Source organism: Branchiostoma floridae, chromosome 4 (assembly GCF_000003815.2).
Source record: "Branchiostoma floridae strain S238N-H82 chromosome 4, Bfl_VNyyK, whole genome shotgun sequence".
Classification (NCBI taxonomy): domain Eukaryota; kingdom Metazoa; phylum Chordata; class Leptocardii; order Amphioxiformes; family Branchiostomatidae; genus Branchiostoma; species Branchiostoma floridae.
In genome coordinates this window covers 17911533-17934498 of record NC_049982.1, presented here as the reverse complement: position 1 = coordinate 17934498, position 22966 = coordinate 17911533, and the positions used below count along the sequence as shown (strand labels likewise).

The 22966-nt window shown below is 41.5% G+C and overlaps 3 protein-coding genes across 4 annotated transcripts; 2 read left to right on the top strand and 1 right to left on the bottom strand.

Annotated features, from left to right (window-relative positions):
• Window positions 1-1301: 1301 nt before the first annotated feature.
• LOC118414328 (ethanolamine kinase 1-like) lies at window positions 1302-9063 on the top strand. The gene is made up of 9 exons (XM_035818310.1): window positions 1302-1475; window positions 4334-4471; window positions 4735-4856; window positions 5972-6112; window positions 6497-6639; window positions 6781-6864; window positions 7268-7422; window positions 7633-7706; window positions 7918-9063. Exons 1-9 carry the CDS (start codon window positions 1359-1361, stop codon window positions 7988-7990), a joined length of 1047 nt encoding a protein of 348 aa, XP_035674203.1. The 5' UTR covers window positions 1302-1358; the 3' UTR covers window positions 7991-9063.
• LOC118414348 (12S rRNA N4-methylcytidine methyltransferase-like) lies at window positions 5225-13218 on the bottom strand. Of its 2 annotated transcripts, none has more exons than XM_035818345.1 (5): window positions 12964-13218; window positions 12210-12346; window positions 11586-11777; window positions 11232-11314; window positions 5225-5557 (listed from the first exon to the last, which is right to left on the bottom strand). In XM_035818345.1, exons 1-5 carry the CDS (start codon window positions 13204-13206, stop codon window positions 5475-5477), a joined length of 738 nt encoding a protein of 245 aa, XP_035674238.1. In that variant the 5' UTR covers window positions 13207-13218; the 3' UTR covers window positions 5225-5474. The 2 variants fall into 2 exon arrangements, with proteins under 2 accessions (XP_035674238.1, XP_035674240.1); XM_035818347.1 differs by lacking the exon at window positions 5225-5557 and adding an exon at window positions 7603-7701.
• A 124-nt stretch (window positions 13219-13342) lies between these two features.
• On the top strand, window positions 13343-22930 carry LOC118414288 (kinesin-like protein KIF18A). Its single transcript, XM_035818229.1, has 21 exons — window positions 13343-13517; window positions 14164-14644; window positions 14823-14980; window positions 15303-15407; window positions 15805-15915; window positions 16093-16290; window positions 16599-16696; window positions 16853-16928; window positions 17126-17200; window positions 17328-17425; window positions 17716-17872; window positions 17992-18156; window positions 18351-18472; window positions 18921-19156; window positions 19471-19530; window positions 19688-20344; window positions 20474-20618; window positions 20796-21001; window positions 21244-21322; window positions 21524-21634; window positions 22013-22930. The coding sequence occupies exons 2-21, from the start codon at window positions 14254-14256 to the stop codon at window positions 22110-22112; spliced, it is 3348 nt and encodes a 1115-aa protein (XP_035674122.1). The 5' UTR covers window positions 13343-13517; window positions 14164-14253; the 3' UTR covers window positions 22113-22930.
• The last annotated feature ends 36 nt before the right edge of the window (window positions 22931-22966 follow it).

Here is a 22966-nt window from a genome sequence, read left to right as displayed (position 1 = left end):
TACTTGCCCTCTTTACATTTTGTTTTGTCTGACCTTGCTTTGAGACTTTCATGTGTGACGTACATGAGAAAGTGAAAGCTGGTAGGAAAAGGTTTGTATAGAAAACACGCCTCTCTCCGTTCGGGCCGGTTCTAGCATTAAAAAAATTAAGCAAATTATTAAAGCGACCAGACCTTTTTTTTCTAATGGCGTATGCTTTCTGGTCGCCTGCCGGCCTCCGTACAAGAAAAGCGTGCCCCGCTTCATCTGATTGGCCATGTGCCATCATCGGATGTGGTAATAAATGATGACATAATCTCCAAGCAGATATTGGGACGGCAATAGTGGCCACGGCAATAGACGGCAATTTTCTACCTGGCACGTTTGTCTGATACGGTTGAACATAGACGTCGACTCTTATTCAATCGTTAATTTATTGAATGAATGAATGAAGACCTTTATTGTAAGTTTTTTACTTATTCAATTCACCCTGAATGGTAGCCTCTACCAGGCTCCACAGGACGCTGAAAAAATGGTAGAAATTGAGACAGATAACATGCAAGAGGAGTTTTAAAGTTGGTTGAGGACTTAGTCTGAGGAGTACAGTTTGTGACTATACACCTTGGCCAGCTAACTTTGGTATGTTATCCGTCTAATTTCTACTATTTGTCCAGGGAGGGTGGGGCCTGCAGCTGGTAGAGGCTTGCAGGTTGAGTAAGGGCCACCCGCTGCTACCAGGGTATCCTATAAGATAAAGGTGTCACAACTGTCAAAGTCAACTGTCAAAACCGGCGGATTGTTCAGAGAGACCGACTTATCTTCGTATGTACACTAGGACTGTTGATTTTCAGGTTGCTGTTGTAATTTGAAAGTACGACGTAGTAACATTACACGGATTAATATTAGAAGCAATTTATTGCATTGAAACAGCCTATGTGCATGATGTGAGCCTATACCGTACCGTAGTCTCCAAGCAGACCCTACGGTGCCTTGGAAACAATATCAAAGCTGGCAATGTTGTATAGCCGGCCAAAGGGAGATAGCCGGCTAAGGGAGTCAAACGGGCACCTGGTGCCTTGCCAGCTTTGATACTATTTCTAAGGCAGCGTAGGGTCTGCTTGGAGACTACCGTACCGTGCAGCTGCGACCCGTTTTTCAGGTCAATTGACAGCAAATAAACGCGATAAGTATTTCAAACCAGTATTTCATGTAGTAGAATATATCTTTGAATCATCCATCAAAATAAAAACAATAAATTGAATGAACTTGTTATTAACCTTCACGAAAATGTACGTAATATATGCGGGATGAATTTCTGTTGGCGACTTTACGTTAGTGTGTGGTGAATAGAATACAACTAGTATCCTGGTGAGAGTAAGATGGCGGGGCCGGAGCGGATAGAACTGTTTATCGATGAAAACTCGGTAGAAAGCGGCGCGCTGAAGGCGATGCAGACGGTCAGACCGAGCTGGAAGCCTGATGAGATCAAGTTCAAGGTATTGAACCATTTAATTTCCAAGATGTCTACGATTTGTGTGAGAAAATGTGCATCGTTATCTGACAGATCGATTCCCTTTACCAGCTACCCACACGTGATGTGGGCTGCATCCAGGCGTGGGCAGGGCAGTTAACTGTTTTACAGGTGCAGTTCTTATATCACGTATCTCTGTTGACAAAATGCGAGAAACAATAACTGATATACTTAGGACCACAACGAACCATAAATGACATGATGCGTGAGCATGCCTAGCCGATGACCTGAAGTGAATAAAGTCAAAGTCAAAGTCAAAGTCCACTACAGGAGTCTACTCCTCTCTCGACTGAAGATGGTATGCAGGTATGCAGGTATTTTGTCATTTATCAGTAAATCACCAGAGCATAAAACGTTTTAGAAGTGAAAAAATGAAGTAAAAAATTAAAAACCACTTCTATAGTCTGATTCTTGAATAATTTTATTGTGACAATATGCCCCTTACTTGAAGAAGAATACTTGTATAATATTTGTAATCATTTCAAGGAGCTTTCATCATGATCAATGAAAACTCCTTGGTTACAGGCATTACGATCTTATCTAATAACGTTACCTATAATAACAATGCCAATACAATAGTAACGTTAGATTCTTGAAATGTATAATTTCATTGTTATGTTATGTTATGACCCTTACTTGAAGAGAAATACCAGATTAATTGTAAATTAAAACAATTTTCAAAAATGTCTACAGTCATTGTGAACTTTAATATTAACAATGATTCTGAAAAAAAGGCTTACCATTGTTGATTCAAAGATACAACAGCTTTGGTTACAGCTTACTCCATTGTTGTGTAGGATTAACTACTCATGGCGATAGTTATGGAATCCCTGGAGGACTCTAACAGAAAAGAAAAAACAACTAAAGCTTATTACGTTGCAACAAATATAGATGCAGAGGCGGCGGCACCAATTTTTTTAGTTGTGGGGGCGAAAAATTTTCATATCACTAAGTCGAGGGCCGAAGGCGTGACCATTCTCATTTGTAGGGGGGTCCGGGGGCATGCACCCCCGGAAAAATTTTCAAATCTAAACCCTCTGAAACGCTATTTCATGCATTTTGAGGGGCAAATTTTGCTGCCAGACTAAGGTAACTTCAATGGCATTTCTACAAAAATATTCACATAGTTTTAGCTTTAGTTATTGAGGGCGACACCCCAACATATTTTACCAGTTCGAGCGGCGAAGGCACGAGCCGTTTAATACAAGGTAGGTTCTGGAAAATTTTGAAACCTAGACCTTCTGAAACACTATTTCCTGCCTTTTGAGGGTCAAATTTTGCTGACAGACTAAGCTGAATTTAATGACACTTCTAGTAGAGAAAACGATTTTTTGAGGGCGACGCCCCACGCCCCACCATATTTTGCACTGCGTCATCGTGCGCCTCGAAGACGCAAGCCATCGCAAGGGAGTCCTGGAGAAATGTTGAAATTTGAGGGGAACATTTTGCTTATAATCAAAGCTAAGTTTGATAATGAAATTTCTACTAGTAAAAAGGGTCGTGGGGGATAACGCTCAGACTCTGGCAACATTTTCCGACCATGTCAAGTGCCGAAGGCGCGACTCCTCGCAAGGGAGGTCCTTTGAAATTTTGAAATCTTAACCCTCTGAAACGTCATTTCCTGCATTTTCAGGGGCAAATTTTGCCAGTAGACTTAAGAGATTTTGGTGAAATTTCCATTAGTGAAAACATACACAAGGGTTTCAGCTTGATTTTGTGTGTTTCAGCTTATTTTTTGTGGGGGCGACCGCCCCCACTGCCCCCATGGATGGCAAAATTTATAGTCTATCTCTAGAATTGGCTTGACCAATAGTTGCCTGATATGGACATGTTTGTGTGTGCTAGCTCAGCTGCAGGATAGGGTGGGACAGTAGTGGAGTGTATTGATTTTCCTGCTGTGTGCCATGTGACCACCTGTGCAGATAGCAGAAAACTAAACATCATTTACTGGCATTTTATAGAAATGTTGACTGTCAAGTCATATTATTCAAGTAAGATTGATGCTGAAACAGATCGTGCTGTTGAAAAGTAGTCCGACATTAAACAAAATGCCGGTCGCACTAGTGCCGTGCACCTCGTTTTTCTCACCTGGGCGGGATGCCCCTAAAAGGGGCTTTGCCCAGTACAGCATAGAAATTGAAATAGAAAATATGCTACATATAAGATAAAAACATCATCATCATATTCACAGCACAGTTGAAATAAACACAGCAATCCCAGGGAATAGCATTGTCTATTATCTTTAGTATGATCATGATTGGTATGTTGCACCATGATACAATGAGCCAACTTCTTCATATTACTAGTACCCTTTCACTGCTTAAAATTTGAATTGGTAAGACAGGCGGGAAGATATGATTTCACAATAATCAGCTTCTGATGAGCAATATAGTATTTCAGTTATAACATGCAAATTTCCAATCAACACAGCACAGGTGCCAATACATGTATTTCCTCAGGTGATTGTTGATGGAATTCTGTGAAGTATTTTGATTGGTATATATATATATATATATAGTCCCTTGCCCCAACAAGGGTACAAGTTCCAGTCATCCAGCACCTGTGAATGATTTATCCAGGGTCAGGGTCACAGTCAGGCAGCAGGAGGGGAGAGGTGCATGTGATACAGCATGATGGAAAATTCCATTGCCTAGGGTGCAGTCACTACAGTCATCTGACACTAATTGAAACTTAGAGAGGTCATGACCTGATGAACCTGTGTTCCACCGATAAATGTAAATATATATTGCAGCAATGGTGAAAATCAAGAGCTCCTGGATAAATAAAATGAACTATTGATAAAAATGTTGCCTTGTTGTCCAGGTGTTCACTGATGGCATCACCAACAAGCTGGTGGGATGTTACCTAGAGGAGAATAAGAAGGACATGGTGTTGGTCAGGGTGTACGGCAACAAGACAGAACTGCTGGTGGACAGGGTGGCAGAAATAGAGAACATGCAGGTCTGTACGACAGATTAAACAACAGGGGCAATGTGCGTTGTCGGAAACAATTGCACTTTGAGTTAACATTCCTGTATGACTGTTCACATTTACTGTTACATTCACGACATTTATTGTCTAAACTTCTATTCTGAAAATACATGTACTTACGATGAAAGCAATAGAGAACGGTTTGAAAAAAAAGCGCAGTGATTTTTGGAGCAATTTTTTTATTCCAACCTCTCACTATATGTTTTGGTCTGTTTTCTGTATTCTATTGACAGATTCTCCATGTCAATGGCTGTGCTCCTGAGCTGTATGGTGTGTTCACCAATGGTCTGTGTTATGGCTATGTGCATGGGGTTGTGCTGGACACACAGCTTATCAGGGACCCTAAAGTCTCCAGGTATGATAAGACAGTCATGAACTTATATGTAGCCAATTAAACATCCCAATTAGACAGCAGATAACTTGCCCCAAACAAAACACCCCAGCTTAACAGAAACATGGCAGCTGCATACATGATGTATACATTAGTATTGCAGGAAGGAGCTTCTCTGTGCTACTTGAAGTTGCATTCATGGTCATATACTTATAAATTAAACCTTTTTTTCCTCATTCTTTGAACAGTTAAACCTGTATGCAATATAGAATATTGTGCTTCTCTCTCAAAATTTTCAAATTGTTTAACACATCCCCTCCCCCCTGTACATGTCAAATTGGCACTTTGGCTATGTCAGAAAAGACAGAATGCTATTTACTCATGACTATGTGACCCCCAACAAATCAGTATCCATGCAGACATGTCAACCTTTTCAGACTGTACATGAACATGAACTACAGTTGCACAACTACCCCTGGCCCCACCATATACAAACACCTACATGTCATTGCTCATCTCATTGGCTTGACTAATCTGCTAGCTGCCAGCATGTCAGTTTTATTACCTACTTTTCCCTCCCCCCTTATTAGCCCTGTAAATGCTGGCAGTCTGCCCAAGTGCTCACTTGGTATTCTGTTATCATCACTCAGGGCAATTCCTGTCCCTGGGGGCATCCAGGGGTGATTTGTCAACATTCAGGACCTGGTGCCTGTCAGGGGCGTGGGCTGAAAGGAAGGAATACATTGGATGCTATAACATCTGTTTGAAAAATGTACCAAAGCTGTATTTGCACTGCTGGAAAATTAAATTCAGTGACAATAGAGTGTCTTAGTTTTAATCTTAGAAATGTATTTTTTTGTATGTACATGTAGTCTTGTTGCTAATGATGGACAGCAATAGACTAATCTAGACTGTCCATCTCAATTAGCAGTTCCACCAATGATAGAATGGCATTTAGCAGTTGGACTGATGAGAGCTTCATGTTCGTGGAATTTGCATTTCTATGTTTGTATTTTTATGTTTCAACAGAGGTAGGCAGTCTTTGTAGCCATTCTCTCATCCTGAGGGCATGTCTAATATTGAAAAGAAAGAAAAAATTAGCCCAGTGATAGAATTTCAACCTGTGTTTGTCTCATCAGGTTGAATGGACGAGAGATGGCCAGAATGCACCACATCCAGCCAGCCAATGGGAAGATCCCTGAGCCAAGCCTCTTTGTCAAAATGTCCAAATACTTCACTCTTATTCCAGACAGTTTCACTGATGCTGAGAAAAACCAAAGGTGAGAGGTTGGATTGTACTTAACCCCTCTCACACACAGACTCCCCTTCCTCCTGAAAGGGGTACCAGAGGATTGTGACTATCACTCAGTAAGGCATATTTGGCATGAAATATCATAACCCAGTTTGTAGTCTATATGTCTTATTTTCATGTTGGACATAAATGTGTCTGATGTTTCATCGCCCTAATACTGTTTAAGTTATATATTTTGCTGGGACTTGATTTCAGGATAGGAGGGGTAAGGAGGTTCTTGTTGTTTGTGGTTGAAAGTGTTACAGTAGAAATGCATATTCATGAGGGCAAGGTTTATGACAATAGAACCACTGCAAACATTTCCAAACTTTAAGTACTAGTATCCCCCCCCCCACACACACACCTCCTGTAGGTACCAGAAGGAGGTCCCCAGCACCACCCAACTACAGCAGGAGTTGGAGAGTCTCAAGGGGGCGCTGCTACCACTCAACTCACCAGTCGTCTTCTGTCACAATGATTTGCTCTGTAAAAACATTGTGTACACAGAGGCTGAAGGTCGGGAAGTCACTCCTTCTCTTTGCTTTATTTGCCTTTGATATGTGCAAATAAACTTTTGTATTTTAATGATTCAGAATTCGTACATGAAAGCACTTTATGATTTTATCTTAAGAGTGAGTTTTTTTCTTTTGTGCGCAGACAAGGTGACCTTCATAGACTATGAGTATGCCAGCTACAACTTCCAGGCCTATGACATTGCCAACCACTTTGATGAATTTGCAGGTTTGTACAATAGGTGTAATTCATTAGACTTGTTTTGTAATAAATGATTGATTATGAATCCAGAGGTCTATGTCTTCATTTGTCTATTTAGTGCAAAAGTCAGCATGTATGAAAAATTTCAGATAGGCTAAAAAAGTTGTCAAATTACATCATCAGAACTGGCACAGATTCACAACAGACTGACTTTCAACTTGTTTTAAGTGGCCTATTGTCTTGTGGGAAGGAGACTTATTTGTGTTTTTTTTTAGATTTTCACAACCAAAAAATCTAGCCTGACTGAATCTCGCTTATAGCAGCCCACCCACATCCGCCGGCGGGGAGGGGCCAGTTACAGCCCCGGACAGCAGAGTTTGTGTTACACAGACTACAAAAAATCTAAATCCAAAGATTTCCCCTTGTACAGGTGTAGATGAGGTTGACTACAGCCTGTACCCAGACAGGGAGTTCCAGCTCGCCTGGCTCAGGAGTTACCTGCAGTACTTCCACGCGGATCGGCCTCAGCCTGTCACAGACAGGGAGGTGGAGATATTGTACATCCAGGTCAACAAGTTTGCCTTGGTGAGTTCAGAAGGGTACTCTTCACGTAGGTTTTAAATCAACAGTTCATTTTGCAAATGAAGATAAAGATGCCCTTGTTTATATGTTTCAGGTGTTTGTCAGTCCACAACCATGCCCCCAAATTTTGCTGTTGGCATTAAAATGCTACTTAATCAAGTGTATAAAGTCAATTGGAGCACACAGGTACTTTAGCTTGTTTATTCCCTGCAGGCTTCTCATTTCTTCTGGGGATTGTGGGCACTCATCCAAGCCAGGTTCTCTGCCATTGACTTTGACTTCCTGGAGTAAGGAAACATATTTGGTTTTTTGAAGCAACTTGATGATTTAACTTAGTACTTAATAACACATTTGAAATCCTTGCTCACATACAAGGCTAAGCTGGCATTTTTGAGATTAACATATTTTCATCTGTCATCATCAATTTGAATTCTTGATGAAGTTTGTGCTGGATAGTTGTATAATTAACTGGTACTTTTATCGTGTGTTACTGCACAGCTACGGCATCCTACGGTTCAATGAGTACCTCAAGAGGAAGGACGAGTTCTTGGGACTACAACTTCCAGAATGAAGGTCAACAACTGGATCTAAATGTTCCAGCCATGCTGTACATATGCCTTTTCTTTTGTGCAATGTATTACTAAGTTATATCTGGCTACCTGACAATTTGTTGTGCACTTTAATTTCACTCACTATCTTCAAAGATCATTAATTGACAGAGACTGATGGACAATAAAATGTAAAGGCTGTTTTATCAACAGCTTAAGTTGACATTTCACTGAGCAGGTAAGGACATTGTGTATTTCAGCAGGTAGCAACTATCTTTTCCCCACATTGAATCTGTTTGTAGATTGGGTTACTTATTTGAATTCTGAAGAAAATGGCAATAGACCAGTCAAACATCCATTGTGTTGAAACACAATTTTAGCTCTGTACAATGTTAACAACCAACACAGATGAACTTTGCCAGTATAACTAATAAAAGTTGTTAACATAGTTTACAATACTGTAGCAGTTGAGAGATAGGGAGTTCAGCATAGTGGGATTGTCAAGCTAACGCAGACCAGACTTCAGCCTCGCCTGCTCTGTCACAGTATGGACTAATCACAGTGTGCTGGCACTATTTCTAGCACCAAAGATCTTGGTTATGCTACCTTAAGGCAGGTGTTCACTGTTTAAGTGCTTTCTCATGTTGACATTGCGTGACGATGGATGTAATTTTACCTTGTTGTTTGTAAGAAGGTTATGTTTTAGGTAGCGTTTGTGTGTATGTATGTGTAATTGCGTGTAGGAGACCAGCATAACTCAAGAATGCCTGGATTGATATTTGGTATGAAGGTACTTGATGAGACCTGGAAATGACGGGAATTGGGGGGCCCTAGCAGCTTGTTACGGTACTGTGGTGGAACTTCTTATATCTGGAGTTCTGGACATGCTATGATTGTGACTTTTGAGTGGTGGATAGCTCTTGGTGTAGAGAGTAAGTGGTGTAGGTTTGGGCCCCCTTTTGGCTATCTTTTTAATTGCAGGGGCTGATTTTGTTTCACATTTTACAGGAGAATAAGGCCACACCAATTTAATTTCTTGGTTCACGGATTTTTTTCATAAAAAATATGGAGCGAGAGGGCCAAATAAAAATAAAAATTGTAAAATGGTTGGGGTAAAGGTAAGGGCTAATCCAAAACATAAAGAATAAAAAAGTTTTCAGTTTGAAAAAAATACAAAAGACTATTACTGTACAGTAACAGCACCTGTTCATTGAAAGTTACAAAACTAGTGTCAGTTTTTATGTTTGCTACACCAGAAAGCTGGCAAATGGTTTCATTTATGGTGAAAATTTGCTGAGTGGTAATTTTTATTTTTATTTTTTTTCTCCAAAAAATAGGAGCGAGCGAATCCGTGAACCAAGAGATTAAATTGGTGTGGCCTAAGTTAAGAATATTTTGATGTATTGTCATATTTTTGGCATTTAGATAGCCTAAGTGACAAGGTTGAGCTGGTCTGCGTCCAGATTTCTTTGGCAGGCTGACTGAAAGTGAATGTTGGAATGTGTCCAAAAGTCAGGAATGGGAGGAGGGGAGAGAGAAGCAAATACACATGTAAATTGTAATGTATGAAATGGACATCGATGTGACATAATTGTCATGAAAGCTGTTGACATTTCAAAGGTATGAGATCTTTGATTTCTTGTGTTTAGTCATTTACTGTCAGTGACAATGTGAAATTTTATGTCTGGCTATAAAGAAAGCAAATGATTCTCAGGTTCCCACATGTAAGAAAACTTTGTTCTGTGTACAAATAAAACATTATGTACATTTGTTATTATCAAGTTATTTGTGAATACAATGTATGTTTGTCTCACACACTGTGAGGCCAGCACCAGAACTTTGTATATCTGTGTTATTGTGGTGTTTTTATGAAGGCACAGAATGAAGAGGAAAATGGTGTATGGCAGCTTCGCTACTTATAATACCCTTAGTGAAGTATTTTACAAATGCGTTAATCTATATCCTAGCACATCATTCTACAGTATTACAAAGAGATAGCAAAGTTAGTCATGCAAATAAGAAATATGAAAGTGAAGGTATAAATAAACAACAAACACCAGTGTTTCCTGTTTTGATTATTTCTTTCCTGTTAATTCATGGGACACCATTTTGTACTCTGCTGACATACCTTACCGAAATGTAGCTTTCTCCTTTAGAAAATCCTGCAGTATTTTCAGTCAATTATTGTAGCTGAGGTATCAACTCTTATGGAAGCTGGATATGTTTATCTAGTGTGCTGTAGGAGCAGGCAGCAATAATGCCTTTCATATGGGATCTTGAAACCAAAATTGTCACCAGCTTTTAATTGTTTTGTTATCCCATCATACAGAGGGTAGGGTATAGGTAGTGAAACTTTTCTGATGCGCCTTCTTTCCACTATATAAATCTTCCCATTAATCACATCCCTCTGACAGGTTTCAAGATCTAATTCTGAAACATGTTTCAATGATTGATGAAAAATACTGGTTAGCTGATTGCGTGCTCTTCAAAATGACACTCAACAAACCAGGGTGAAGGAGGCATATCCTTGTGATGGCATAATCTGTTGAACCCAAAGTTAAACCTTGTGTTGACAGTTAACACATACGGTATCTGCAATTCCAAATGTCATTGTTGTTGAGCTTGTACATTGGGCATGACCTGTGTCTTGAAGTGACAAGTGCACTGAAGATCCATGGTCATCCTCACAAAAGCGTCCTGTAATTTCACCCAGTTGTACTGTACAAAGAACTTAGTTTTTTATGGCAGCTCGGAGCTTAGCTGATCTTGCTCTTGGGTTCTCCATCACTTCAGCCCAGTGTGGTCTCATCACTTTACCTGTCAGTATCGTCCACTCCTTCCTTGGGTCATGCATTTCTACCTCTGGAAGCCCCTCCTCTTTTAGAAGGTCCCCTCTCGCTTCTCTGTTGAATATTATCTGCCGTGCTGCCTCATGTTCACACCTTGGAAGTATCGTTTTGCTACACGATCTTCCAGTGAATGGAATGTATCACAATGGCACGCCCGCCAGGTTTTAAAAGTACCTAGCAGCCTGCAATCCTTGATACAGCTCATTCAGCTCATCATTCACAAAGATTCTCAGGGCTTGGAAAGTTTTTGTGGCCGGGTGAACTGCCCTGTTCAGTTTGTCATGAGCAAAGAAAACACCAGGAGGTGCAAGTGCGGAAGCCACAACCCCAGCAAGCTGTTTAGTTGTTGTGATTGGTATCTTGTTTCGAGCGTCTACAATAGCAGAGGAAATCTTCCGCGCATGTTTCTCCTCACCATATGTCTTGATGATGCCATACAGATCATCCTCACCCAGAGAGTTCACCACATCTGCTGCTGTGGGCTGCTTGTTTCCAAATCTGTCAAGAAAGTTTTTGATTATATTGAGTAACTGTATAGTTCTCATGATTCCTACCAATAAATAACTTCCTAAATATGGAACAAATGGGTTATATCATCTATTTATACCATCTTTATATTAACATCATCTATTTATACCATCTATTTTGGACTTCTGAGCATTAATTCCTTCAAGCATATGAATCAAAAAGGCTTGAAAAACAAAGAAAACTACCTTTACTTTTCTGCATGAAAAAGCAATTCTATACATCTCCAAACAAGTCTCCTTACCTCTCCCCATCCATACGCATGTCCAGTGGTCCGTCCTGGCTCAGAGAGAACCCTCGCCCGCCCTGGTCAAACTGCATGGAAGAGGCTCCCACATCAAACAGGAAGCCATCCACTGTGTTCTCCTGCACATTCTGGGAACTCAGCAGGTACAGCAGCTCACTGAAGCGCCCCAGCACAGGGCGGATGGATTTGCTGTGTGGGGATGAGAAAAAGACTGTCTTTATGATGGGAACTCATCGCCATGGCCTGATCCTAAGCTGACCAACCCAAACTACTTCAACATATCAGTTGTGGTTCAACAGTTCAGTTGTATCAATGACACAACACCATAGCCTTGAATGAAAGAGGGAACCATACAGGGATGTCTCGGCAGGTTTAATTTTTTTCCGTCCCACTCTTCGTTTGGGAGCCCATGTTGTTGGTTTTCATTTACAAATCTGTACATTGTCATCAATTTAATGTGCTGAAGTTCAGATTTTGGAAAGGATGGGGTGAAATTTTTGTCTGTCCCAACAACTTGAAAAAGCCAATTCCCCTCCCGGGACGGAGAGTCAGGTACTGGAGACAGTGCTGGAACCATATTTCAGAACATAGGAATTATACATGTATAATACATGTACTTACCCATACTGTTTGGCTATGTTCTGTGCCATGTTGTGTGCAGCTGGGTCCCTGTCTATTGCATACACCACGGTGTCTGGTTGTGCTGCGAGGATGGCCTTTGTGTGCCCTCCAGCACCAAACGTCATATCAACATACACCTACCATTTGTAGGAAATAAATATACTCATATAAGATAGACAATATAAAAAAACATCAGATACACATCCATCTACTGTTACCTGTTAAGAGATATGCTAAACTCACTTGTCAACTGAATTAGCTTAAAAAAATACGTATTTTCACAATTTTTGCCCTCAAATTGTTAGTATCAAATTATAGACTTGACATTTCATTTCTTGATCACATTATATTTTTGCAGGGTTCGGCAATTTTTCGCACCTTAAGTCAGTTAAGACCCCGTTTCTAGGCTCTAGTGAAATCAAGTTCAGTTCATTCTGAGACTCTCAATACCCTATACCAAGCTGGAAATCCGGAGAAGATCCTTCGCTGTAAAGAGTCGTAAAAGCCTGGAATGAACTTCCGTCTGAGGTAGTTACCCAGACCACAGTGAACTGTTTTAAGAATAAGATCGACGCGGATACATAGAAGCCGAGATCGTCGGAGGAGTGTCAGTACCAGCCTTCCAGCTCCTGACTGCAGAGACATGGAGTCTCTGTAGTTCAGGTAAATTCGGGTGACACCAAGATTTCCGAAAAGTGAAATAATGGACAACTGCAACAAAGGGCTGAACCACAATAGTGACAGGCTAACTAACCTGTCCCGGCTGAGGGTCCAGACAGTCCAAAACCTCTCGGACCATCACAGGAGTGTGCGGCATACCTGACCCACTGCCCCCCTCCCCAACCCACATGTGGTGACCGTCGTCTGCCAAAACTTTCGATTGCCCCATGTGTTCGGCAGCAGAACCAACGTTCCGCTTTCTATACACTGCGGCTGAAAGTCTCTTCAGAAGGCGAAGTCCGTTAAACTCAACGGTTAACATTTTCCGAAATATCATCAATATGTCATCACAATCTCGACCGTGACCTCCGAACTCCTATAGTTCTTATTAACCGGAAATAACCTTTCATCCCGGAACTACAATCTCATTCTGCGCATGCGTATTGTTGAGCGTTGTCATCTGACCAATGAAAGGCCGTGCAAGTTTGAATTGACCAATGGTGAGGCCGCATTTTAACGCTCGTTTTTTAATTTTGCTCGAGACAAGGATTTTTATGGACTCTCTTTTAACTTGACCCAATTTGGGCGTTTTTCTTCAGATTTCTAGCACAGAATATCAAATAATGCTACCATATGAGAAGTGCGAAGGTAAGTGAGCTGTTTCTGATATGAGGTTTCGCCGTAAAGTATGTATTTTGATGCATGTTGGCCAAATATAAAGCGTCGTTTGAGCATCCTTGGTTTGAGTTTGAGTGTCTAGCCGGAAGCGATCTGGAGCTTATGTTGAAAGGGCTATAGTAAAATAGCAATTTGCTGAGGCCTTTCTGCACTGGAGTGATACTCTGTACGGGTGGACGTTTCTGCAACCTTGATTTATTTAAAACGTCCTAAATTATGTACCCTGGAGACTCGACTCTGTATGAGTGGACGTTTCTGCGTCTGGACAGAAGAAACAGCTGAAAATGTCAACCCATACAGTCTACAGGGCTACAGCCTTTGACTCAGTTTGAGTATTAGGTGGTTCAAGGTTTTTTCAAGCCAACCTTGAAAATAAAACTTTGCTATGATATCGAGTAGAAATCAAAACTGCATGCAATCATTTTACAAGGGGTGTTATAACCAGTATGTACGTAATCATGTTAGCTTTAGTATCCAGGTATATGTTGTGATAATTTTTTGTTGCAATGACTACTGAATGATGAAACTTAGATACCCTGTAAATCATCAGTTCTTTAAATCCCTGCCAACTAAATTTGAAATTGAAATATAATCTTGTCTTTATTTTCATGTACAGCACCTTCTTGAGAGAATCCAGAAGTCTGCTTCAATTCAAAATCAAACTTTTTAAAAATCAAGGACAACTTTGAACCAAACGACAATAACCATGGCACAGCCTCCCCGTAAACGTCGCAAGAGCTCGTCCACTCAAGCCACAACAACCCTGAGCGGAGATGACGACAGCGCACAGAGCAGCAACATGAAGGTTGTGGTGCGTGTTCGGCCACCAAATGCCTCGGAACTGGACGACCAAAAGGCGCGCACAATCGTCCGTGTGATGGACGAACACTTGCTGGTGTTTGATCCAAAAGATGATGACGTGTCACCAAACTATTACCACGGAAAACGTAAACGACGCGACCTGCTAACAAGGAAGAATAAAGACTTGAAGTTCATTTTTGACAGAGTCTTCAATGACATGACGTCACAGCAGGAAGTATACGAGAGCACAACTAAAGTCATTGTTGATGGAGTTCTGAATGGGTACAATTGCTCTGGTGAGATTCAATTTTGTCTCATGGTTTCGGTAATATGATGTGACAGATGTGTATAAAAGAACCACAGTTTTTTGCTGTTTGTAGAAAACAAAATCCCTTTCTTGAAATGCATGTAAGGTTGCTGGTGGGCCAACTAAGTGGGCCAAGCTACTAACTAGTTTGTGTTGCCGTTCCACAGTGTTTGCATATGGAGCCACAGGTGCAGGGAAGACTTTCACCATGCTTGGATCCCCTCAGAAGCCTGGTGTAATCTTCCTAACTATGATGGATCTGTACCAGCGCATCGACCAGATGCAGAGTGAGAAAATATGTGATGTAGCAGTCTCATATCTAGAGGTGAATTTTTTTTAAGCTTGCTTGGCTTCTGGCCTTTAAAAAATTTGTGCCACCAGTAATATTTAAACTTGAAAAACTCATCCTAATTTGATAAAAGTAGGCAAGGCGACAAAAAACTCATCCTAATTAAACTAAGTAACGAGCTATCCAACCCACCTACCTTCCTACCTACCGACCGACCGATCGACCGACCGACCAACCAACCAACCAACAAAGTCAGGACGGAGTAATAACTGCCAGATAGACATTCTTTCAGAAAGACATTACAAATGTATCAGTTTACACTGCAGTGTCTTGACGTTCAAAGTCTTTCAATCTTCAGGTGTATAATGAGACGATTCGTGACCTGCTTGTACCATCTGGTACACTAGCAGTACGGGAGGACCCACAGAAGGGTGTGGTGGTGAGTGGACTCACCCTGCACAAGGTGAGTGCAGGACATCATTACCTACCATATGCCAGCTTGCGCCTTGGTTGTTTTGTTTATTTGTTAGATATGTTTTCAGCTCATGGAACTGCTTTTTCAAACCTGCAGATAGACTTTGACCTTATTTTCTAATACAGATTTGACTCTTAATTACACAAATTACGCAAGATATTGCTAGCTGGACTCACTTAATTTCTAGCTAATCCTATGGCCTCCCTTGGAAGATAGATACTTTGACTATCCACATGTTTAAGAAGGTGGAGGTAGGGTACCAGTGGTAAGGTACCAACCTTCTATCCCAGTCCCACAGGAAGTGCACTTGATTTTCATGTATTGTGACTTGTTTGCCCTGAAGTACAATTCAATTCAACTTCCACTTTCATAATGTCTTTCCTAGCCACGCAGTGCAGAGGAGTTAATCCACATGTTAGAGTATGGGAACCAGAACCGGACACAGCATCCTACTGATGCTAACGCCACATCTTCACGCTCCCATGCTGTGTTTCAGGTACGGGCTAGTGAAAATTTCTGTTTAAGTCCAATCAGCTAACTTTTTAGTGTTACTTATGAGTGACATAAGCTTTAAATTTTGCAAACTGCAATCATTGTCTAGTACATACTACATAGGAAGCGGTGAATCATGCGACAAAAATATGTGTGGCACGTTGTGTCTTCCCAACCTCAGGTGTTTGTACGTCAGAAGGACCGCACAGCAAACATCAGCTCAGATGTACGGGTGGCTAAGATGTCCCTGATTGACCTGGCAGGGTCAGAGAGAGCGACGGTCACCACAAACCGAGGTGCCCGCTTCAGAGAGGGGGCCAACATCAACAAGTCCCTCCTGGCACTGGGGAACTGTATCAATGCACTGGCCGATCCACAGGTAGTGGTTGTTGTGGAACAGTGTGTTGTGCTGTAATGAGTGTAGAGATGCAGAAGATGTGGTGATATGTGTTTATAACTTACTTATCCATATACATGTTTGAATAGAACAAGCATGTTGTTTTTGAGTATAGAATTTTTATACTATGAAAGTAGAAAAAGAATCAGCTTATATAAAGGCACACATGCTAAAGTTGACCCAAATCTATAAGTACATGTAGTAGAAAAAGTATTAAAGCAGTATTTACATTATTTGTTATCTGTGAAGAGGAGGTCAGGTTTGATAACGTTTCCCTGTTTTGTCCCCAGTATAAGGGCCACATCCCCTACAGGAACAGTAAGCTGACTCGTCTGCTGAAGGATTCGCTAGGTGGAAACTGTCGCACTGTCATGATTGCTGCTGTCAGGTCAGACATCACAACAAGCTAGTGCAATGAAATTTTATCACCCATATGAATCTCCTGATGATTGTATTCCTCCCAAATCAACACTGATATTATGATATTTTTTTATCTATCTAGAAAAACATGATATTGTTTATTAACCAATGAAAATGCCCTCAGCCCCTCCAGCCTATCCTATGAAGACACCCACAACACACTCAAATATGCCAACCGGGCCAAGAACATCAGATGCACGGTGAGTCTTACTGATTATTGTCTTTGCCTTTACAATATGATTACAGTAAACTGGGAGAGAAAAAGTCCTAAAACAAATTCCTTACATTGTGCATTAGTCTGGACAGAGTACTTTGTTCTCAGTACCAGTACAGACATTTCTACATATCTTTGTGAAAGGTGCTGATGCTAACAGTAACAGGAACCTTCTGTCCACAGCTGAAGAAGAATGTTGTGAGTGTGGATTTCCATGTCAGCCGCTATGCTCAGATCTGTGAGGAACTCAGGAAAGAGGTGGGTCCCATTCACTTCTAAGATAAACTCAAATTTTGCTGTTCACTTTGTTTTGTTTTCCACAATCCTTTGCCAGAAAAATTCAGGACTTGCATTTTGTTTAAAGTCGTGTACTTCCTTTTCACAGGTGGCAGAACTGAAAAACAAGATCAAAGGTTATGAGGAGGGCTCCCAGCCTCCTCCCCCTCCTGCTGTAGATGATGCACAACAGGCAGAGATCAACAGGTCAGGATCTGTTTTACTTATCCTACTTCCTTGTTAACATATACTTACTATGGACTGCTGCAGGTCCTGAGGAAGAGGTTGTGTACAGAGTATTGTGTAACTGGATCCTTATGTGACTTCCCCACACCGTTTTGCCAATGATTGCTGTGTGTGGTGTGGTCCCAAGAACGTTAATGGCATCTTTGACAAGTCTACACATCATAGGTCTTGTACTTTTAAAGTCACCACTACCACAAAAAAGATCATTACATATATCAACATCTCATTAATTGTTGTTGGTTCGTTGGTAGGTTACAAGGCATCCTTCACAGTGTCTTCAAGGAGCGACACATCATCCGGAAGGACTTACAGGAGCTGGAGATGTCTCACTGTGAGCTCAAGGTCAAGGTTCATCGTAAGGAACGTGACCAGGATAGGGTGAAGGCCATCAGCAGCGACAACCTCAAGGTGAGAGCTCATAGCTAGAAAGGTTATAAACACTTGGTACTGTGATGTCCTGCCTGAACTGTTAAGCATAGTTTTATGATTTTAAAGGTTACCATTAATCTGTAATGGTGTTGATCCAGGCTACTGGCCGGCTGGAAAGAGCAATTGCAGCAGCCAAGACACGGCAGGCGGTGTTTCAAGATCGTCTGGAGACAGCGGAGAAACGCATGAAGGAGAACTGCGAGACTCTGGAGAAGGTGGAGGAGGAGCTGAGGGGACAAGGCACAGAGGGGGAGCTACCAGAGGTGAGGGGGTGTGGAAACAATGGGGACCAGTCTGGGGTACTGAGGGTAGATAGAGCCTGTCAGGAATGAGAGGCATTCAAGGGAAGTGGTAGTATTTGAATCTGAATAGCTCTAAATTGCACTCATTCAGTACAATCATGTACAGGGATGTGTCTTGTTCCCAATACTGACTCTTCTCCCCTCCCACTCTGTAGGCTGTCCAGTCCTTCCTGCACACTCGGCACCTGGAGGTGGAGGTCAAGGACCTCAGAAAACAAGTCAAACATCTTAAGAAGTTTGCCAAGTCCCAGGAGAAGGATTCACAGGCATCTGAGAAGTAAGGCGACATGTTCCTTACATTACTGTCGTTTCAATGTTGTTGTTTTCTATGTACTGTTCTATCAGTAAAGGTAAAACCTCAGACATGTTTCATACATATTTTCTTGGAGGTTACGTTTCATTTAGGATGTTCTCCAGATACCATTCAAAATAACTTGTCCTTGAATGATGATGAATAAGAGTTTTCCATTCATGTTAGACTGAAGTGCTTAACAGTGCTTTTAGGAACACAGTATAGTATACCAATTTGTTTGAACAGAACATGAACTACTATATTATGTTCTGGGTTCTCCCCCCAGGGGGCTTTGAAAAACGCCATCAGGCGACATGCTTTACCCTGGTTAAATAAAGAATAAACAAACAAACTGTTGTTCCTATTGAGTGTTTTGCTTCTTATTGAAACAAAGTGTATAAGTTAACTATAACTATGAACTGTTGTTGTCCAGGTTGATCATGTCCCTGTTGGTGATGGCACGTAGACAGTACTTCCTGCTGAAAGGCGCGGGAATGGCGACATCTGACGTGACGTCTGAGTTCGAGGCAGTGCAGAGGATGGTGGAGGGGGAGAAGGAGGTCATGTGGGCAGACCAGAGCATGCTGGGAGACAGGACCCAGACTGGGCTGGACTTGACGGAGGTGCTGGACCTGTCAGTCATGAGTGTTGTCTCAGCAACTCCTCCAAGTAAGGCCTGGCTACCTGTCTTAACTTAGAATTGTCAACAATGGAATGGATAGGGGTTTGAAATCTTTCATGACAATGACAAAAATTGTATGAGACGACAATACATGTGTATAAAGATTTATTTTTAAAGTTTCTTTGCAAGTTCATCCCCGAAGGCTGAAGTAAACTACCGTGTGTGTGTTCATTTTATACATTAGCCATAAATGATGGTCCACTTCTTCATCTCATATCCTATCTTTTGTATTTTTGGATAAAATGTGTTCAGGTCAGCTGCTTAGTCACATAGACAATTGAGTATTTTTATTTGTGTCCAGGTGGAAAGACACCATGCAGAACACCTGTCCAGCTGCAGCCCAAGAGAGTCTTGCTGACAGGTGGGGAAAATCGTAAACAACTACATAACAATTAATATTAATATACTGTCAATACATGCCATTTCAAAGAGCAATGTACAAGCGACACACTATTTAATTGGCATACTTATAACTTCTTTGACATTACTTCATATACCTCCCTTTACATCCATTGCAGATTCCAATGCTGCTACAACGTCATGTACTCCGAAGGGGACCATTACGACGCCATCTCCCCTCAGAGTGGTGGCTACACCTCTTAGAGTCCCAGTTTCTGATAAGAAGACAGTCCAGCAACCTCCTACCCCTCAGAGAGTTGCTGTACCTAGTCCAAGTGTTTCCACCCCTCAGAGAGTATTGGTACAGTCCACACCAACAGTGCCCATGCCAATGAGAGTGCCAGTTGTTCCGTCCACCACCACCCAAACCACTCCAGCTGTCAGTAATGGGATTACCCAGGGGACACTTACAAAGGCTCTTCCTGGGAGAGTTGCAGCTTCAACTGTAACTAAGTCTACTGTAACCAAGACAACTACAGGTCCAGTCAGAGTTCATGGGAAGCCTGATAGAAAGCCACAGAGCTCCAGGGCACTGTTCACAGAACAGACACAACCCAACAGGACTGACGAGTGTACAGTCTTGCAACTACAACTCGGTCCCGGTCCCTTAGCGACCAGCTCTATGATGTCAGAAGACTCCTTAAACCTGCCATATGACAAGACAATGGTACTGAGCTCATCACAGACTGTGTCTAGGCCAGAGGACCTGCCTGTTGTCAAGCAGGAGGCTTCAAGTGAAGGAAGTGCTAGTGGAACAATGGAACAGATGCAGGAAGGTGAGATGCTTTACACTGTTGTTACTTTGCTATATTGGTAATGTTTCCAGCAGACTGAAAGTCACTCTTATCCTGATGCAGCCAACACAGCTGTTTCTTGTAATAACTTGCAACAATGCTTTCCTCCAGGCCAAGATGTGACCTATGTGCAGGCTGTCAGCACTCATACTCCTAACAACCAGTCAGCAGCCAAGAAGGCAAAGCTGGACCAGTCCTATGTTATCATGGGTGATCCTTCCACACCAGCGGTGGAGACTGAGGAAAAAAATACAGGGTGAGTGGGGGGCTTGTAGTGGTGGCTATTGAAATTTATGGGAAATTGTTAACTTCTTATGGACATTTGCTGGAACATTTGTCATTACTTATAGTTCTGAAAACCTAAATAAAATTGCCACAATCCAAGATCAGTGTTGCTAGATGTCATTTATGTTTATTTCTTTTTTTATAACAGAGGAGATGAGAGAAGAATGACCTTCACTAAAGATGACCTTAGACCTGAAGGTCAGGAGAATACAGCATCCTGCAGCACGTTCCCCACCCCAGGACACACTACTGCGGGGAAACGCAGGTCACTTGGGGACGTCAATCCACCTGCGGCTGCTGGGCAACATGTGGAACAGCTGCGGAAGGTCGGACTGCCATCCATGATGGACAAAGGTAGGTCAATGGCTCAGAATGTATGGTGACACTGTAGTTGGGAACAACTTGACCGGATACGTTTTCCTCGACATCGTAATTGTTTGTCAGGATTGCAGGTTGTTGCTGATTAAACATTTCCGTAGCTGCCTGTTTTTTTTATACATGCAACTGTTCAATTAGCAAAATTTGTCTGTAGTAATGTCAAAATATCCACTAGTAGTAGTGTTGATGGTTGAATAAAACTGCTTGTACTTTTCCAGGCACCTTTCCTCCACCAAAAAAGCCATCCTACATGTCTCTGACAGCATCAGCAGCCTTCAAGAGGAAGAAGCATAGGAGGTATTGTATTGTTATGTTCATCAAATTAATCACAGGTTTAGAACAGTTGATGAGTGGATGACATAAGCAGAGCTAACTGGGCTTCTGCAATTGTGAATCATAAATTTTGACACTATTCTGTATCATTCGTAGGCACTTATTGTTTATTTCCATCCTTGAACTAACATCCTGTTTTGTTCCCTGCACCTTATCAACATACAGGTCTGTTTCATCCCGAGAAAACTTCACCTCCAAGGAGAAACAGAGTCCTGTTGCCAAGGAGACAACAAAACCTGCAGGCACCAGGAGGAAATTTGGCTTCCGCAGATCACTGTAAGTTCACTGCTGGTGTACGAGCGATCGCTGTTGTTGTTTACGTCCGGGGTAATCGACGGCTGGTGCCTACCAGGACCTCAGTAGATTGGATTAAGACTTGATATCTATAAATTACTATGTATATCAATACATTGCCAAACACCTGCTTTTTGCCTACCACTGCGTCACCGTGACATCATCGCGATCGCTCGTGTTGCTGTGTCATTTTATTTTAGGACGTCAGGGCGATACAGACATATTTTTACAAACCAATGACACATGAGAGCTATTCTGTTTAAATGTTTCATTGTTTAGTGTTGGCTGAATGTATGATCATGTAGGGTTCAACTCTAAATGATCACATATCTTGGATTAATTTGCTATTTTTGCCCTCAGTGCTCACTCTAGAAGCAAGTCTGCAGGCAACCTTCTCCGTTGGCATGGTAACCAAACATCATCCAGCCGACTGCCAGTCAGGACACCAACCAAACTGTGACATCACCAGACCCTTGACATAGTGTGCTGACTGAACTCTTCACCTTGCTGATAAAGTTTGGTTGACAGAAGGCTTCTTCTGCATGGATAAGGTTAATTTGCAACATGTCAGAACTTTTGTAAAATTGTATATAATTCTTATTTTCCAGTTTGGAGACATTTACATATTAGGAATCATGTCATACAGAAACTATGTTGTCATTAAGCAGTCTCAAAAGGATATCATGATAATTTGTAGTCTTGATGCTTTTATGTTCACTATACTATGCAAAAATCAAGTGATGACTTACAAAATCTTGTTTCCAAGAGTGTAAATATTGTGGATTATTCATACAGAAATCTCAGACAGGGAACTTTTACTTACCTTACCTATTAGAACTGGACGTTTACCTTTACCTACTCATCTTTAAATGCTGTTGAAGGATTCCTGTCTTAAAATAGATTCATTAAATCAAGTCATCAGCAGGACATTTTCATTTTAAAAGCAGTGGAATGCAGTTACAGCTCCTGTTTATATGATAATACATCAGGAATACTGATTGCATGTTCTTCACCTTGTGTTCCTTGCTGTGCCACCAGTGGCATAGGTGTAACCTGGTAACAGGTCAAGTTAGACATATTTACTTTAGCAAGCTGGCATCATTCTATCTTTAGTCATTGTACAAAGAAGTAGCTAAATGTACATATTATTTTCACCATTAGTTTAGAAGTCAAAGGCAGCTGTTAAGATGATGAAACGGATGAGCACTGTTGCTTTGTTGAAGCTACAGATTCCATGTGTGCAACATGGAGCTTTTAGAAATAAAGTTTTTACCCCAATACAGATTCCATTAACTCTTTGTTCATGTTAAGACA

What these genes read in the sequence shown, in the direction of transcription:
- LOC118414328 (XM_035818310.1), top strand. Translation starts at nt 1,359, where the DNA reads ATGGCGGGGCCGGAGCGGATAGAACTGTTTATCGATGAAAACTCGGTA. An exon ending in GATGCTGAGAAAAACCAAAG is followed by an intron (nt 6,113 to 6,496) that starts GTGAGAGGTTGG and finishes CACCTCCTGTAG; the next exon opens with GTACCAGAAGGAGGTCCCCA. An exon ending in CCACTTTGATGAATTTGCAG is followed by an intron (nt 6,865 to 7,267) that starts GTTTGTACAATA and finishes CCCCTTGTACAG; the next exon opens with GTGTAGATGAGGTTGACTAC.
- LOC118414348 (XM_035818345.1), bottom strand. Translation starts at nt 13,206, where the DNA reads ATGATATTTCGGAAAATGTTAACCGTTGAGTTTAACGGACTTCGCCTT. An exon ending in TGGACCCTCAGCCGGGACAG is followed by an intron (nt 12,347 to 12,963) that starts GTTAGTTAGCCT and finishes TACAAATGGTAG; the next exon opens with GTGTATGTTGATATGACGTT. An exon ending in TGGCATCATCAAGACATATG is followed by an intron (nt 5,558 to 11,231) that starts GTGAGGAGAAAC and finishes CCTTCCTTTCAG; the next exon opens with CCCACGCCCCTGACAGGCAC.
- LOC118414288 (XM_035818229.1), top strand. Translation starts at nt 14,254, where the DNA reads ATGGCACAGCCTCCCCGTAAACGTCGCAAGAGCTCGTCCACTCAAGCC. An exon ending in TGTCTCAGCAACTCCTCCAA is followed by an intron (nt 19,157 to 19,470) that starts GTAAGGCCTGGC and finishes ATTTGTGTCCAG; the next exon opens with GTGGAAAGACACCATGCAGA. An exon ending in AAGAGGAAGAAGCATAGGAG is followed by an intron (nt 21,323 to 21,523) that starts GTATTGTATTGT and finishes ATCAACATACAG; the next exon opens with GTCTGTTTCATCCCGAGAAA.